Source organism: Balaenoptera physalus (genome assembly GCF_965194825.1).
Source record: "Balaenoptera physalus genome assembly, chromosome: 19".
Taxonomy (NCBI): Eukaryota; Metazoa; Chordata; class Mammalia; order Artiodactyla; family Balaenopteridae; genus Balaenoptera; species Balaenoptera physalus.
The window spans coordinates 55,406,094-55,421,539 of NC_138900.1; the positions used below are offsets into that span (position 1 = coordinate 55,406,094).

At 41.8% G+C, this 15,446-nt stretch overlaps 1 protein-coding gene across 5 annotated transcripts in view; it reads right to left on the bottom strand.

The window, feature by feature from the left end:
• The window catches only part of RFWD3 (ring finger and WD repeat domain 3), a 63,244-nt gene extending 50,212 nt beyond the window's left edge, over positions 1–13,032 (bottom strand). For 4 of the 5 annotated variants that reach the window (XR_014256989.1, XM_082439022.1, XM_082439023.1 and 1 more), the window contains exons 1-3: positions 12,900–13,032; positions 9,016–9,586; positions 4,162–4,358 (exon numbers count right to left, since the gene is read on the bottom strand). Coding sequence is in view for 4 of the 5 variants with exons in the window: in XM_082439022.1 (XP_082295148.1) it covers positions 4,162–4,358; positions 9,016–9,584 (766 nt within the window). In the remaining variant the exon portion in view is untranslated. Of the gene's footprint in view, positions 1–4,161; positions 4,359–9,015; positions 9,587–12,894 lie in introns of all 5 variants that reach the window. The other variant, XM_082439021.1, reaches the window with a different exon arrangement.
• Between the last annotated feature and the right edge of the window lie 2,414 nt (positions 13,033–15,446).

Genomic DNA, 15,446 nt, shown 5'->3' on the forward strand with positions numbered 1-15,446 from the left:
AGCCAAAAATAAATAAATAAATAAATATCCTATGATAAACCATAATGGAAAAGAATATATAAAAAAAGAATATACATATATATATGTATAACTGAATCTCTTTGCTGTACAGCAGAAATTAACACAACATTGTAAATCAACTATACTTCAATAAAAAAATAAAGTGAACCTCTTATAAGCAGCATTAAAAAAAAAAAAATTTACACTCCCACCAGTACTGTGTGAGAGGTCTGGTTGCTTTATATCCTTCCCAATACTTGATATTGTCAATCTTTTAAATTTTAGCTGTTGCGGTGGGTGCATATCAGTTACCACACTGTGGTTTTAATCTGTATTTCCCTGATGACTAATCAAGTCTCTGTATATATTTATTGGCCATTTAGCTATCTTGTTTTGGAAGTATCTTTGCAAATCTTCGGCCCATTTTTCTATAAGGTTGTAGAAGTTACTTATGTATTCTAGATATAAGCCCTTTTCTGGATATATGTATTATGAATGTTCTCTCTAGTCAGTGGGTTGCCATTTCACTCTTTTAATGACGTCTTTTGATTAAGAGAAGTTCTAAATTAAAATTCACCTGTTTTGTCACTGATTTGTTGGAGAAATCTGGTCATTGGTCCTGTGAAATGTCCTACATCCTAGATTTGACCAACTACTTCCTCAAGATATTTTTAAACTTATTTACAGAGTTGTAAAACCATTACCACAATCCAATTTTAAAACATTTCTATCACCCCCAAAATATCCATCACACCAATTTAGAATCATTCCCCATTTGTACCAGCAGCCCTTACGCAACCACTAATCTACTTTGTCTCTATAGATTTGTCTTTTCTGGACATTTTACATAAGTGGAAACAAAGTATCTATGCTGGCTTACTGTCATAATTTTTTTTTAAATTTTATGTAATTTTCTTATAGTTCTTCTATATTTTGAAGTACTCCTTACTCCTAGATTTTATCACTCATGTATTCCTCTAATACTAAACGGTTTCATTTTCCACACTAGATCTCTGACCTCTTATATCCTGGTTTATAGTATGAGGAACGAATCCAAATTTGTTTTCCAGTTGTTTTTTTTTTTTTAAAAGAGTAACACTTTGCTTAAAAAATTTTTATTTATTTATTTATTTACTTATAGCCGTGTTGGGTCTTCGTTTCTGTGTGAGGGCTTTCTCTAGTTGCGGCGAGCGGGGGCCACTCTTCAGCGTGGTGCGCGGGCCTCTCACTGTCGCGGCCTCTCTTGTTGCGGAGCACAAGCTCCAGATGCGCAGGCTCAGTAGTTGTGGCTCACGGGCCTAGTTGCTCCGCAGCACATGGGATCTTCCCAGACCAGGGCTCGAACCCGTGTCCCCTGCATTGGCAGGCAGATTCTCAACCACTGCACCACCAGGGAAGCCCAGCTATCCAGTTTTAACAATAATATTAATTATAAGTCTATTTTTTCCCCACTGATATGAGATATTCCCTTTACAACATATTAGATTTTCAGATATGTATAGGCCTTTTCCTAGATGTTCCATTTGTAGAATGTCTTACATTTTAGATTTGAATGACTGCATTTTTGAGTTATCGCTCACCTTGTTCCTTTATTTCCTTCCTGTAAACTGCCTAAACTGTTTATTATATCTAGAATCTCAAGGTCATTCAGGGTTTTTATGGGGGGCAACAGTACTTGCTAGGTGGTGTGGACATTTATTAATTTATTTATTTTTGGCTGTGTTGGGTCTTTGTCGCTGCACACGGGCTTTCTCTAGTTGTGGAGAGCGGGGGCTACCCTTCGTTGTGATGTGTGGGCTTCTCATTGCGGTGGCTTCTCTTGTTGCGGAGCACGGGCTCTAGGTGTGTGGGCTTCAGTAGTTGTGGCACACGGGCTCTAGAGCGCAGGCTCAGTAGTTGTGGCGCACAGGCTTAGTTGCTCTGCAGCATGTGGGATCTTCCCGGACCAGGGATTGAACCCGTGTACCCTGCATTGGCAGGTGGATTGTTAACCACTGTGCCACCAGGGAAGCCCTGGACATTTCTGATTGCAGCACATCAAGAGGCACATATAATGGTTTCACTTTCTGAAATGCTAAGATTGATAAATGGGTTCCGGTGGTGTCAGCCTGGTCCCTCTATTAAAAAGACTCCCACCAACCTTCCAACCTAATGGTTTTAAGAGTCACTGATGATCTTTGACTAGATACATCAATTAATTAGGAGTCACAAAATGATAATTTTTTCCCCCTATCATTCATGCTACAATTACTAGCTGGAATTTTTCTATTAAAAAGAACTTCCTTAGGGGGTGCATGGAAGGGAAGAATAGGCAGAGCATAGAGAATCTTTAGGGCACTGAAAATACTGTATATGATATTATAATGATGGATGGATGTCATTATACATTTGTCCAAACTTATAGAATGTGCAACACCAACAGTAAACCCTAAGGTAAACCAAACACTTTGAGTGATTACAGTGTGTAACTAATGCACCATTCTGGTGAATGATGCCAATAATGGGGAGGCAATGCATGTATGTGTGGGGGAGGGAGGGGGGCAGGTGTATAAGGGAGATCCCTCTACCTTCCTTTCAGTTTTGTTGTGAACCATAAAGTACTCTAAAAAAAAAAGTGTTAAAAACAAACACTTAAAAGACCTTCTCCATCAACTATTTGGTTTCCTGAATACAGTTCATATAGGAAAGGCAGGATAAATGCTTAATCCTTTATTCAACAGTTTTCAGAGCAATGAGTTAGGACTCTAATAACTTATGATGGTGATAAGTAAGGTTTTTTTTTTTTAAAAAAGTGCACAATTATGAATTTATAGATTCACACAGATTTGATGTATTTCAATCTGTAATCTAAGAATACATTCATTATTCTTTTTAATGTTCAAACTGTCCTAACTTAGGCCAGTAGGATCTCTTTCAAGGTTGTGCCTGTGCCTACTGACGTAACTCTGTAAGACTCAGACGGCTTCCTTGCTTTCCAGCACAATAAAATGCCCTAGGCCCATCTTGTATACTTCCTATCACAGACCTGGAAAGCCATTTCTCCAAGCCTTGGTTCCCTTTAGTGTGAGAAGACCACAGCGTAGGGTATCAGATAGGTTTTTTGTTTTTTGGGTAAAGATTTAATTTTATTTATTTTTGGCTGCGTTGGGTCTTCGTGCGGAGCAACAAACTTTCTCTAGTTGTGGCGACTGGGGACTACTCTTCATTGTGGTGCGCAGGCTTCTCCTTGTGGTGGCTTTCCTTGTTGCGGAGCACAGGCTCTAGCGTGTGGGCTTCAGTAGTTGTGGCTCGTGGGCTTAGTTGCTCCACAGTACGTGGGATTCTCCCAGACCAGGGATCGAACCCGTGTCCCCTGCATTGGCAGGCAGATTCTTTTTTTTTTTTTATATAAATTTATTTATTTTTGGCTGTGTTGGGTCTTCGTTGCTGCGCGTGGGCTTTCTCTAGTTGCAACGAGTGGGGGCTACTCTTCGTTGCGGTGTGCGGGCTTCTCATCGCCGTGGCTTCTCTTGTTGCGGAGCACGGGCTCTAGGCTCGCGGGCTTCAGTAGTTGTAGCACGCGGGCTCAGTAGTTGTGGCTCGCGGGCTCTAGAGCACAGGCTCAGTAGTTGTGGCACACGGGCTTAGTTGCTCCGCGGCATGTGGGATCTTCCCGGACCAGGGCTTGAACCAATGTCCCCTGCGTTGGCAGGCGGATTCTTATCCACTGCGCCACCAGGGAAGTCCCCAGAGAGTTTTTTAATACAAGCATATGCTTAAGGGTCTCTGCCCATCTACTGTTAAATAAAGTTCCACTTGCACAACATGTAACATTACACTAGGACTTAAAAAGTACCGGACTAGACAGGGTGCTGAATTTATGAAGCTTTTCTTTTAAATAATCTACTTCCTTCTCAATTGTCTAAGAAAACGAAAGGGAATGTAAAATGCCATTATAAAGTGACCAACTCAATGGGTCACAAATCACATTAAATTGCAAGCCAGATCAAATCCTCTCTATATAGTTATGGCCAGTGAAAGCTCTGTACTATAAAGCATTAATCTATGACATCTGGGGTGAAAAGGGAAGGTATCAAAACACAAGTCTAGAGTTTCTAGCCTTCTGGAGTCTACGCTTTCTGGATGTTGACCTTGTGAATCAAATCTGGATAAAACACTCACCTTCTAAAACAACAGCTCCAGGTTCCTCTGCCTGGACAACTCCCTCTTCATTCTCTGTGGAGCTGTCACTGTCAGAACTACCTGATACCTGCAAGTCTTCAGAAACAGGATTCCTAGTCTCTGAATCATAAGAGGTGGCTGGCGAATAAGGCTGCGTCCTGCTCACTTGAAAGTAAGCATCCAACGGTGTTCTCAACCTATATATGCAGAAAGACAACAAAATTCTTGTACAACATACCATCATCACAAGAATAATCCACAGTATTTTGGAGGTAAATCCTAGTCATTTTAACACATCACCAGGCCATTAAATGCTGCCTTTGAACGCTGAAGTAGGAATAGAGATTCAGGCAGGTGCTGACTGGACTAGACATGCTCTTTCAACTCAAGTATTCCATTAGCCCACACTGAAGCCTGACCCCTCTGCTAAAAGCTAATCCTACTTTACTGGCATTTCTTTTGTCAATACCTTTTAAAGACGTGACTCATTAATATAAAGGAAGAAAGGGAGGGAGGGAGGGAGGGCTGACTCAGCAATTTGTCTGCTGATATTAGGGGGTTGAAAAGAGAGTGGGCAAGACAAAAAAGGGCCCTATTGATCAAATATGGCCTCATGGGATTCTGCTGCTGCAGCTACTAAGACCAAGGTCTTTTGAAGGTATGAAGCCTGGCTATGGTCATCATTGTCTCACCTCTTATTTTAAGCCACTTTTCAAGTCAAAAATGTCAAAGAAGGACAAAAGTTCTCTCTTTTGCCTGCTCAAACCTGCTGTTGAGCTCTCTAGTGATTTTTTTCCATTTACTGTGTCAACTCCAGTATTTCTATTTTGTACAGTTTATAACTTCAGTCTCTTTATTGATATTGTCTATTTTGTTGTTTTATACTTTGCTTTAGTTCTTTGAATATATTTAAATAGCAGATTTAAAGTTGGTCTAGTAAGTCCAACATCTTGGCTTCTTCATGTACAGTTTCTATTTTTTCTTCCTGTGTATTGGTTATACTTTCTTTACATGTTTTATTTTTTCTTGAAAACTGGACGTTTCAAATAATATAATGTGGTAACTCTGGAAATGAGATTTCACCCATTCCCAGGGTTTGTTGTTGTTGCTATTTCTTATAGCTATTACTGTTGGTTTAGTGACTTTTCTGAAGTAATTCTATAAAGTTTGCATTCTTTGTTGTGTGTGGCCACTGAAGTTTCTGTTTGGTTAGCTTGGTGTTCAGTTCATGACTAGATAGAGATTTCCTTAAACACTTGGAATCAGTATCTACCTCCCAGTCTTTGCTGAGGGACTTGATGTGTGTGTTGGGACACATCATCAATAATCAGCCAGGCAGGTGACAACTCTGCCTTAGCCTTCATTTCCTGCTTACGCAGAGCCTCAAGGTCAGCCAGAGTTGAGAGCTTAGTGCCTTCCTAGGTCTTTCCTGATTGTGGGCCCAGCTGCACACAGCCCTGGGCATGTATGTGGCCTTCTAGATTCCCAGGAATATGTCAGAACTTTTCAAAACCCCATAGGAAGATCTCATTCTCCACCTTTTCCTTTTAAGCTTTTTGGTTAGTCTAATGTTTGCCCCAATGGTCATCCACTGCCACAGGCAGACCCTGGGGAAAAGGCTTTAGAATTTTCGAACTGGACAAGCCAGGGATTGCCTTTCAAGTGGGATCTTCCAGGAAACCAACAAACAGGTCAAAGAAAGAGAATTCTCTGGGGATGAGGCTTTGAAGGACCTCCAATTCCATTCTACTCTCTCTAGTTGCTTCCAGGCTGCTGCCTTTTCATTGTGATTGCAGGCATTTAGTTTTCAAGACTACTATGGAGGGACTTCATAGTAAGTCCCTCCATAGTAGTGGTTAAGAATCAGCCTTCTAATGCAGGGAGCATGGGTTCGATCCCTGGTCGGGGAACTAAGATCCCACATGCTGTGGGGCAACGAAGCCCACGTGCCGCAATGAAAGATCCCACATGCTGCAACTAAGACCCAATGCAGCCAAATAAATAAATAAATATTAAAAAAAAAAAAAGACTACTATGAAGCTGAAGAGAGGGATGGGAATAGGGAATGCCACAAAGCTCACAGTTCTGAGATTCAGCTGGTTTTCTTTATGAATCACTCACTGAATTGCTACAAGTATTTGGTTAATTTCCAGAGTACTGAAAAAGTTGATTTTGATAAATGTTGCCAGTTGTTTCAATGATTTTATGGAGAGAATTTTCTGAGGTCCTTACTCTGCCGTTTTCACTGATGTCACTCAGGTTTCCTTTTCAAAAAAAATGCTAACCAAGTTTACAAACTTATTTTATGAACTGTGCATGAACAGCAGCTATAGCTACTCATGAGAATAAGAATATAAGAACAGTATTTCCTAAGAACATTTTAACCAAATGAAATACATAATAAAGTTAGGCTATTACATGCATATCAATAGCATTCTGCATAGAAACCAGTAAAAAATTAAGTGATTGACTATTTTTTAAAAAATCACTCATCAATATTGCTTTTACATAGCAAACTAGGCATTTCCAAGGTCAGGTGGGGACATATAAAAGAGAAACTATGAAGAGCAACTGGGAGGCAGTGCTAGGAGTACAGTCTTGGAACCCAAGAAATTCTCCTTTTTTCCTGCACTTACCATCTCTGCATTACATAACAGTATAGTAAGTTCTTGCCCCTTGCTTACCCTCTGTAGTCCTAGATTCCATAAGCTCCAAGAGAAAAGGTACCCTGATCTGTCCTGTTCACCAATGTATCTCCAAGGCAAAAGTTCAGTCCCACATAGTGGAGTGTTACAAGTATTTGATGAATAAGTGATGATGCTGGCTGTCAGAATCAAGCAGCCTCAAACAAAGAAACAGGAAAGGAGTTTGTGACCTTGGCTGAGAAGTAGTTGGGAAAAATATCCCACTATGCAGGTTTCCCCAATTTTGGCTTCTTGGTGGAGTCTGAGGCAAAAGCTGCTCACCTTGGCCCAGGCTCTCAGCACCTGGCCCAGGAATGGTCTGTCAGGTGAGTAATGCCAAACACCATAATGAGAAATTCACCTCAAGAAATTCAGAAGGTATAAGCAATGAGTCCTGGAAAAGCTCAGACTTTTATGTGAATTTAGTGTGGAATTTGTTTACAACACAATTTAAAGGAAAAAAATTTTAACGCCACATTTATCTGGCTCCAGAATCCATGTTCTCTCTGAACTGCATAATCCCTTGCCTTTAAGGTTTATTCTCTTTGTGGAGACAAACATATGACCGTCAGTCAAATAGCTTAACTGACATCATTTAACATCTAAATTCTGTAGCTCAGTCCCTGAGCAGAGATTCTACAAACATCAAGCTATTTTCTGATTAGAGTCTGGCTTCTGTGTGGCAGCATCCCCTAGGAGAATCATGCTGACCATGCCAACAAGAGAATTTGGTCTCTGTGGTGTTTCTAATTTTCTCTGTAAATTGGCATCTGGTTTATAAGTGTCACTCTCCTGTGAACTGGTTAACACAAAAGTCCCCAACCAAGAGCAATCTCCAGTCCCGCCTGCTCATGAGTGGATGAACAACCAAGCGTGAGGACTACTGCAAGAGGCCTCTTGACAGTTCTTGGGGACACCACTCTCAACTCTCAGCCCCCTTACTTCAACAGGGTCCCCAAATTGCACTACAAGGTACCTTCGCCTATGACACAAATGTATGAAATCCTACTTTGCTTTCAAAATCCGAGTAAACGGCATCTTAAAATAACAGAGTAGCATGCATTTGCAACTCTTGTCAACACAGAACTGGGCACCTCTCACCCCTGATGCATCACATCCAGCAGTGACCAGGCATTACAGAGACTGAAGTCACAGTAATAGCAGGCCCTGATACAGTAATCAGCAGGATCCATGGAAAAGGATGCTGAAATCCAGAATCAGAAGGTACAGTCCAGTTCCAGAGTTATCCCAGTCAAAACACAAATCACCCCATCATCTTCCTCATTTGTAAAACATAAGTAATAGATGGCCCAGCTACCACTTTTTATTGTCACCTCATTATTTTCAGTGTTAGAAAACAAATAGGTCTGACTGAAGCCAGCTCTAACCTCCTCTGTGCTGTCACTATGAGACCCTGAACAAACCACTCTCTCAGGGTCCAAGTTTCCTTCATATTTAAAATGAAAAGGTTGAATTCAATCTCTTTCAACATTATGAAGGTACTTAGAAGCCCAAATGTGAAACAAAGTATTTCAAAAAAAGCTGGAGGAAGTTAAAAAACAGGTAAGGCATAGACAATTGTTATTCTTCTTAATAACTCTGTCACAAAGACTTGACAGCTAAGCCCTTCAAGAGGCAAATTCAAACCAAAACCTATGGAAAAATATTATTTTTAACTCTACAACACAGTATCAGGTGAGGAGGGCTAGAATGTTTCTCACTTAGTCAGATAAGCTCTAAATTAATTCACACTCTACTTTTCACAAGGCTTCTCTAAATCCAGCCTGCCCATCTTCTGAAATCTACTGCACCACTAAGTGGAGAACAATGAAATTGGGCGAGTGGAGTAGCCTTGAAAGTTAAATATTTTTTTAATGTACACGAGACAAATGATCTAAAGAAAAGCCAGCCTCTACAGAAAACGCTGCCAACAAACTACCACCGAGTTTTCAAAACATATCAGTGTAACTTATCCCCTCCATTACTTTGTGAAGTAAATAAGGCAAGCACTTTTATTTTCATCTGACTTATGAGGTAACGGGGGTTCAGAAAGGTCACCTGACTTGCCAAGTCACAATGCCAATTCTTGGCAGCACTGGGGCTACGATCAGGGCCTAAGGTTCATAATTCCCAATCTGGCACTAATCCTACTGTTTATACATGTATTTACCTGGCATTGTTTGTCCTGTGAGACCCTCCAGCTCTTGCCCTCTGTGAAGCAGAACGCCTCCTCCTCCTAGTTCTCACTGGCCCCACCCTGTGTTCCAAAGCTGGTCTCAGGATTTCCAGCATGCCATGAAGTCTCCGCAGCCCATTGATGAAGCCGTTCGTTGAATCCAATGGAGATACTTGGGCAGTGTGGTTAGCACCAGATTCCTGCCTACGTTCCTCTGAAACTCCTGGATTGATGTTCTCCACAGTCTCTTCTCCTGGGAGCTCCTCTGTCACATCAATGGACACCTGTGGAGCAGGCTGAAGCAGGGGCAGTCCCTCTTGGCTGCTGACCACTTCGTCAGGAGAGGGCTGGAGCAGGGGTGGTCCCCCTTGGCTGCTGACCACTGCAGCAGGTGCAAGCTCAAACAGGGGTGGTCCTTCCTGGCTGCTGACCACCTCAGTATGAGAAGGCTGGAGCAGGGGTGGTCCCCCTTGGCCACTGACCACTTCAGGAGAAGCAGGCTGTTGTGCAGCACCATGTTCTAACTGCACCTGAAGATCATATTTCATTGCTTCATGAGCCATCACTGAGAAAACAATATTTGTAAGTATTAGTAAAATATATCAGCTATAAGACATGTTTTATCTAATCATATCTGTTCTTTAATATTTCTGTTTAAGATCATTGTTGGCAAAACTGGGAAACTTAAAGAGATGATTTTGTTCGATTTTTTTTTTCCAAAATAAGTACTTATAACCAGTTTTCCTGTTTGCCCTTTGAAAACATGAAGTCATGTGATCACAGCACTATCCTTTAAAATAGATCTAGGGACTTCCCTGGTGGCACAGTGGTTAAGAATAAGCCTGCTAACGCAGGAGACACAGGTTTGATCCCCGGTCCAGGAAGATCCCACATGCTGCAGAGCAACTAAGCCCATGCGCCACAACTACTGAGTCTGTGCTCTAGAGGCCGCAAGCCACAAGTACTGAAGCCCGTGTGCTGCAACTACTGAAGCCCATGCACTCTAGGGACCACATGCTGCAACTACTGAAGCCCGCGTGCCTAGAGCCCGTGCTCTGCAACAAGAGAAGCCACCATGATGAGAAGCCCGTGCACCGCAACCAAGAGTAGACCCCGCTCGCTGCAACTAGAGAAAAGCCCGCGCACAGGATAAATAAATAAAAAATTAATTAATTAATTTAAAAAATAGATCGATAAAATAAGAAGACTGAACTACTGAAAGTAGTGGATCCACAAGTACAAGGCAAAGAGAGTATGAGACACACAAATCAGTTTTTCGGACTGATAACTGGTAGGACTGTGTGCTGTTAAGAAGCAAGCTAATTTCCACTGAGGGGACTGTAAAAACCACGTACCAAAGAAGACAGCATTGTAAGACGGAGATGGAAAGGCTGTGAAAGTAGTTAATCTGTCCCTCAGGCAAACAATCAAAAAACCCCTCCCCCTATGCTGCAGACAACTGGAGGTTTGAACCAGACAGACTTAAGACCAGCAGTGAAAACAAAGAGTTAAGTGAAAGTCTACAAACTTTCACAAGTGTGAGACACTTCCAACCCTTCTCCCCGGCTGCACAAATCCAGAACGCAATATTCTGGTTTACATACATTCTCTATGCCTCAAGGCAGGAGATTACAGGATTGTTCCCTAGAGAAAACCAGCTCAAGAGGAAAGATCTATAAATAACTGACAGCTCTGACTCTCAAGAAAATGGCTGGGTCTCTGCCCGTACATCTAACAGTAAAAGTCCATTGGTTGGTAAGGTTCAGTCGTTCATACAGAGCTTCCAATCAGTTTTCTGGGGGTCTCTCCTCAAAATGAACAAATAGCCAAAGAACAACTGACATTCAAGAAAAGCCTCCAACATGAGAAAGAGACCAAAGCAGACAAAGAGAAGAAACTCGGAGAAAAGAAAGGAATACAATGCAAGAAACAGAAATAAGTAAATAAATAAAGAAATAAATCCAAACTTAAAAGAATGCCAAGGAAAAAAAGATTAAATCAGAAAACAAGAAAGAGCTCTTAGAAAAGAAAATTTACAGCCAAAGTAAATGCTTTAATAGAAGGACTGGAAGATAAACCTGAGTAACTCTTTCAGAAAACAAAAGACAGTTAAAAAATAATAATAATATTAAAAGCTCAAGCTAGAATACTTGATTAACTGAAGTACAAGAATGAGAGAACGGGCTTCCCTGGTGGCACAGTGGTTGAGAGTCTGCCTGCCAATGCAGGGGACACAGGTTCGAGCCCTGGTCTGGGAAGATCCCACATGCCGCGGAGCAGCTAGGCCCGTGAGCCACAACTACTGAGCCTGCGCGTCTGGAGCCTGTGCTCCGCAACAAGAGAGGCCGCGATAGTGAGAGGCCCGCGCACCGCGATGAAGAGTGCCCCCCACTTGCCACAACTAGAGAAAGCCCTTGCACAGAAACGAAGACCCAACACAGTCATAAAAATAAATAAATAAATAAAAAAAAAAAAAAAAAAAGAATGAGAGAACTCAAAATGGAGAAGAAAGTGAAACAAAACCTCTGGTCAAGATGTAACCATAAACTCTCTTCTAAGAACCCCAACACGATAAATTTCCTCAAAAATTATATCAGTTACAGAACAACCTCCATTATTAATTCCAATTTTAGGACACTTATAAAATATGCAAAACCACACTACTATATGGATTTATAGATATAAGATAGTATAAAACAAGCCCAGGCATGAAAAATACCAAATTCAGGAGAGGAAGGGTGCAGAGGTACACATGAGGCTTTGAATACAGAATTTTTTTTTAAGGGAAAAAAAAAAAAGAATTCTATCAAAAAGTCAAAGCCAAGATTTGCTAGATCTGGGTGGTGAATGCACGGGTCTTTTAAAAATTGTTCTGTGCACTTCTGAGTATGGTTAAATATTAAAAAGTGAAATTTCTTCCCATCATATGCCAGATCTGATTAGAGAAAAACCAGTTCTGATAAGACGTGAAAGGCCCAGAGCCGAATCCAAACCTGATTCATCGGTGTATCCTACACAGCAAAAAGTACAGAGCAGATGCTAAATATTTACTTAATTACCCACCATCCACCTAAAAACACAAAACCAACCAAAAATCCCCCAACAACTAAGAACATATTAGCACCCGATATTGACAGAGAGAGACAGGAGAGATACAGAACATGTTCATCCCGGCAGAAAGTTCTCTAACCAGCGTCATCCTGGAGCAAAGCTTCCCAATCAACGTGCGGAAACACAAATCCCTCCAGGCCTGGGGCTGAGCAGCGGTGCGTCGGCTGCAACCCCCGCTCACCCAGGCCGTGAGCAGCCTGGTCCTAGACCTCCCGTAATCTTTCCAAGCTTTGTCACTCAGATTTCAACCAAAGTCCGCTCCAGGCAGGATGATGGCTCCCAGTTAAAAGAATAAGAGGCGCCGGCGGGGAGTCGTGCCGACCTGGGTTCAAATCCCTGCTCTGTCACATCCTACCTCTGGGACCTTAGAAGGTTCCCTATTCGACTTGCTCCTCTGTAAAATGGGGATAATAAAAGTGCTTACGTCACAGTGTTGCTGTGAGGTAAAGTTGGATAGAATAGGTCCTTCGTTCAACTTGAAAGTGATGCAAGTAGAGGGCGCTCCACGGGACGGCAGTTATTTGCAGATGATGAGTCTGAGGCTCGGCTGCCTGGAGAGCAACCCGGGACCTTTGACTCCGGCCCCGCGGCGAAGTCGGCTCCTTCCGGGATCCCCGATGTTCCTGCCTTCCCCGCCCCCACCCTCACCAGCAACCCCGCAGCCCATCTCGTGGGGCGTCCCGGGGCCCCGCGTCCATGGACCCAGCCCGGGAACTCATCCCGGAGCAGAGGCCCAAGGTCTGGGAAGAGGCAAGCACCCACCTCACCTGAAGCCGGAAGGACGCGGTCAGACTCGCGGGACCGCCGCAGCAACTGCCGTCTCCTCAGAAAACCTCTCGCCGGACTGGCGCCAACAGCCACTTCCGGAGCAGCTCAATCCGCCAGCCCGAGTTGCGGGCTCGGCCTGCTCCTATTGGGCAGCAGTCCCGGTCGGCGGCCAATACCCTCTCTTCTTCTTTCTTTGGTCGCCACTGGCTGAAACAGCGGCGCTCTCATTGGCTGATCCTTCGTAAACGGACTAGGCGGGACCACGCTCGAGGAGGCCTCGTACAATTGGTAGAAACCTACGTCCGTCAACTCTCGCCCACAGAGAAAAGCGGAAGAAGGGTTTTACCGCTCTTTATTTGAACTTTGTGGCGGGAGAAAGTCGTAAGGGAAGCATTTCTTGGTCCATTTTGAAAAGATGAAAATATTAAAACTGTGCCTCATGCTATTTCTCCCTAAGTCTTTGGTGAAGGCGATGTCTTTATCCAAAGGCTGGTAGCTAATCCAATAATTTCAAAATGTTGCCCGCAGTATCCCGGCGCCTATAAAGAAGAGTGGGACAATCCTGTTCGTATATTGTACATCCTCCAGTGGGTTGAAGAGCTCATGCAAAAGAACTTACCTACACGGTCTCTTCAATCCCAAACCATTGCAACAAATTGCCTGCTACTAAACTACCGTCACATCACTTGACAGCAAACATTTTTCAAGCATTTCCCTGAAAGACGAAATCTCACCTTTAGGAGGAAGACCTAAAAATCTGAACCTCAGGCACAGACTGCACACTGCCAAATTTCATTTACTCAGCTTCCAATTCTGAGTGGAACTAGTAGCAGAGGAGAGTGTAAACAACTGAAAGCCATGGATTATCCAAATAATTGACTTTTCAATATTTTCCTCCACCAAACCTGTCACTAAAGTGAACATTAGCATTTGTACTTTTTTTTTTTTCCTTTTCCTGCCCCTAAGGGAGCTTCTACTGAGCTATAGCAAGGTTAATATGAGGAAAAGGAATGTTATTTTGTAAACAAATACATATATTATGGCGTAGAATGAAAAACATTTTGAGTGATTCTCACTGTTATATAAGTAACTGCATGTCCAATGCAGAAAATTTAGACAATACATAGAAGCAAAAAAGAAAAATTGTCTCCAGAGAAGTCATTAGTTACTTTGTTTAAAATCGTCATCTAAATGTGTATATTTACGTATAGATGGAATTGTGTTTTAATCTCAAAATTTATCTTGAATTGCTTTCCTTGTCAATGAATACATAGGCACATCATCAAACACTGAGTGATTCTTTGAAAATTAAAAAAAAATTAATAGGTAATATCACATGGCAAAAAAAATTTGGACAACACAGAGGGCTGCTTAGTGAAAAATAATACAGAATGTTTCTAAAAGGTTCTGAGAGTATATTCATTCATGATCCACCTAATGGCCATGTTTACTAATTAGAAGAGAAAGAGAATAAACACACAAGCCAGAAGGTTATAGTCTTGTCTCCAACTTCCAAAAGTTTTATATAGTTAGAGGAGAAAGGTATTGGCTGTATTTCATTTTAAGGGTGAAATTCCCATTTACAACTTTATGGGTGATTACTTAAACACCAACCCCCCGTTGGCTCATTTGTAAAAAGACTGAAAAAAAAAATGCACTAAGCGCCACTTCATAGAAGAGTTGTTTACATGGATGTCTTTTATTTTTCCTCCACCAAAAGACATAACTAATGGGTTCCCCTAAACTACATGATAGTAACTACTTTTATGGACCTGAACGTATAATTTAAATGAAAAATTTGAAATAACTGTCAAGGTTAAAATATGCCAAAGAAAGTTTACACTTGTGGTAAGCCTCATCCCCAGGATCTGGGGAAAGCCATGAATTTCCCTCTACCATTAGCAGTACCTTCATTCATTCATTTTCTAGTTCATTCGGTCAACAAATATTGATACTTTCTTCAACAACTACTTAAATCCTGGCTCTGGTCTATATGGTATGGATATGGTATATAAGACAGAGAGGACTCTTGACCTAATGGAACTTACATTCTACTAAGTGGGGTATAAACCAATAAACAAGAATAAAGTAGGTAATTTCATATAGTAAATATCATAAAAGCAGTAAAACAGAGGGACATGAATGGAAAGTGCTTAGGAGAACTTCTTTCAATTGAAGGTTCAAGAAAGGACTCTCTGAGGTGCTGATATTAGAGCTGAGACCTGAAAACCTCAGAGGAAAACTTTGAGAAATGGTGTATAGTCTATAATTGACCATAATAAAAAAATAGAGTAAGGTAAGTGCTGTGATGGGCATGGTAGTGCTCCAAATAATGTGACTGGATAGGGCTTCAGGACACCTGGGTCTGCCTCTACTCCCCCAATCATCACTAATATTTTACATGAGGTGCTGCCCGTTTTTGGACCTAATTTTTTGCATGACAAAATGAGATAGCTGGACCAAAATGAAGAGTTGTCCCTGTTTGAAGTGCGGCAAATCTAGAAGACCACAAAATGCTGCAGAAGTTCAAAGCAGGATGGGGGGAA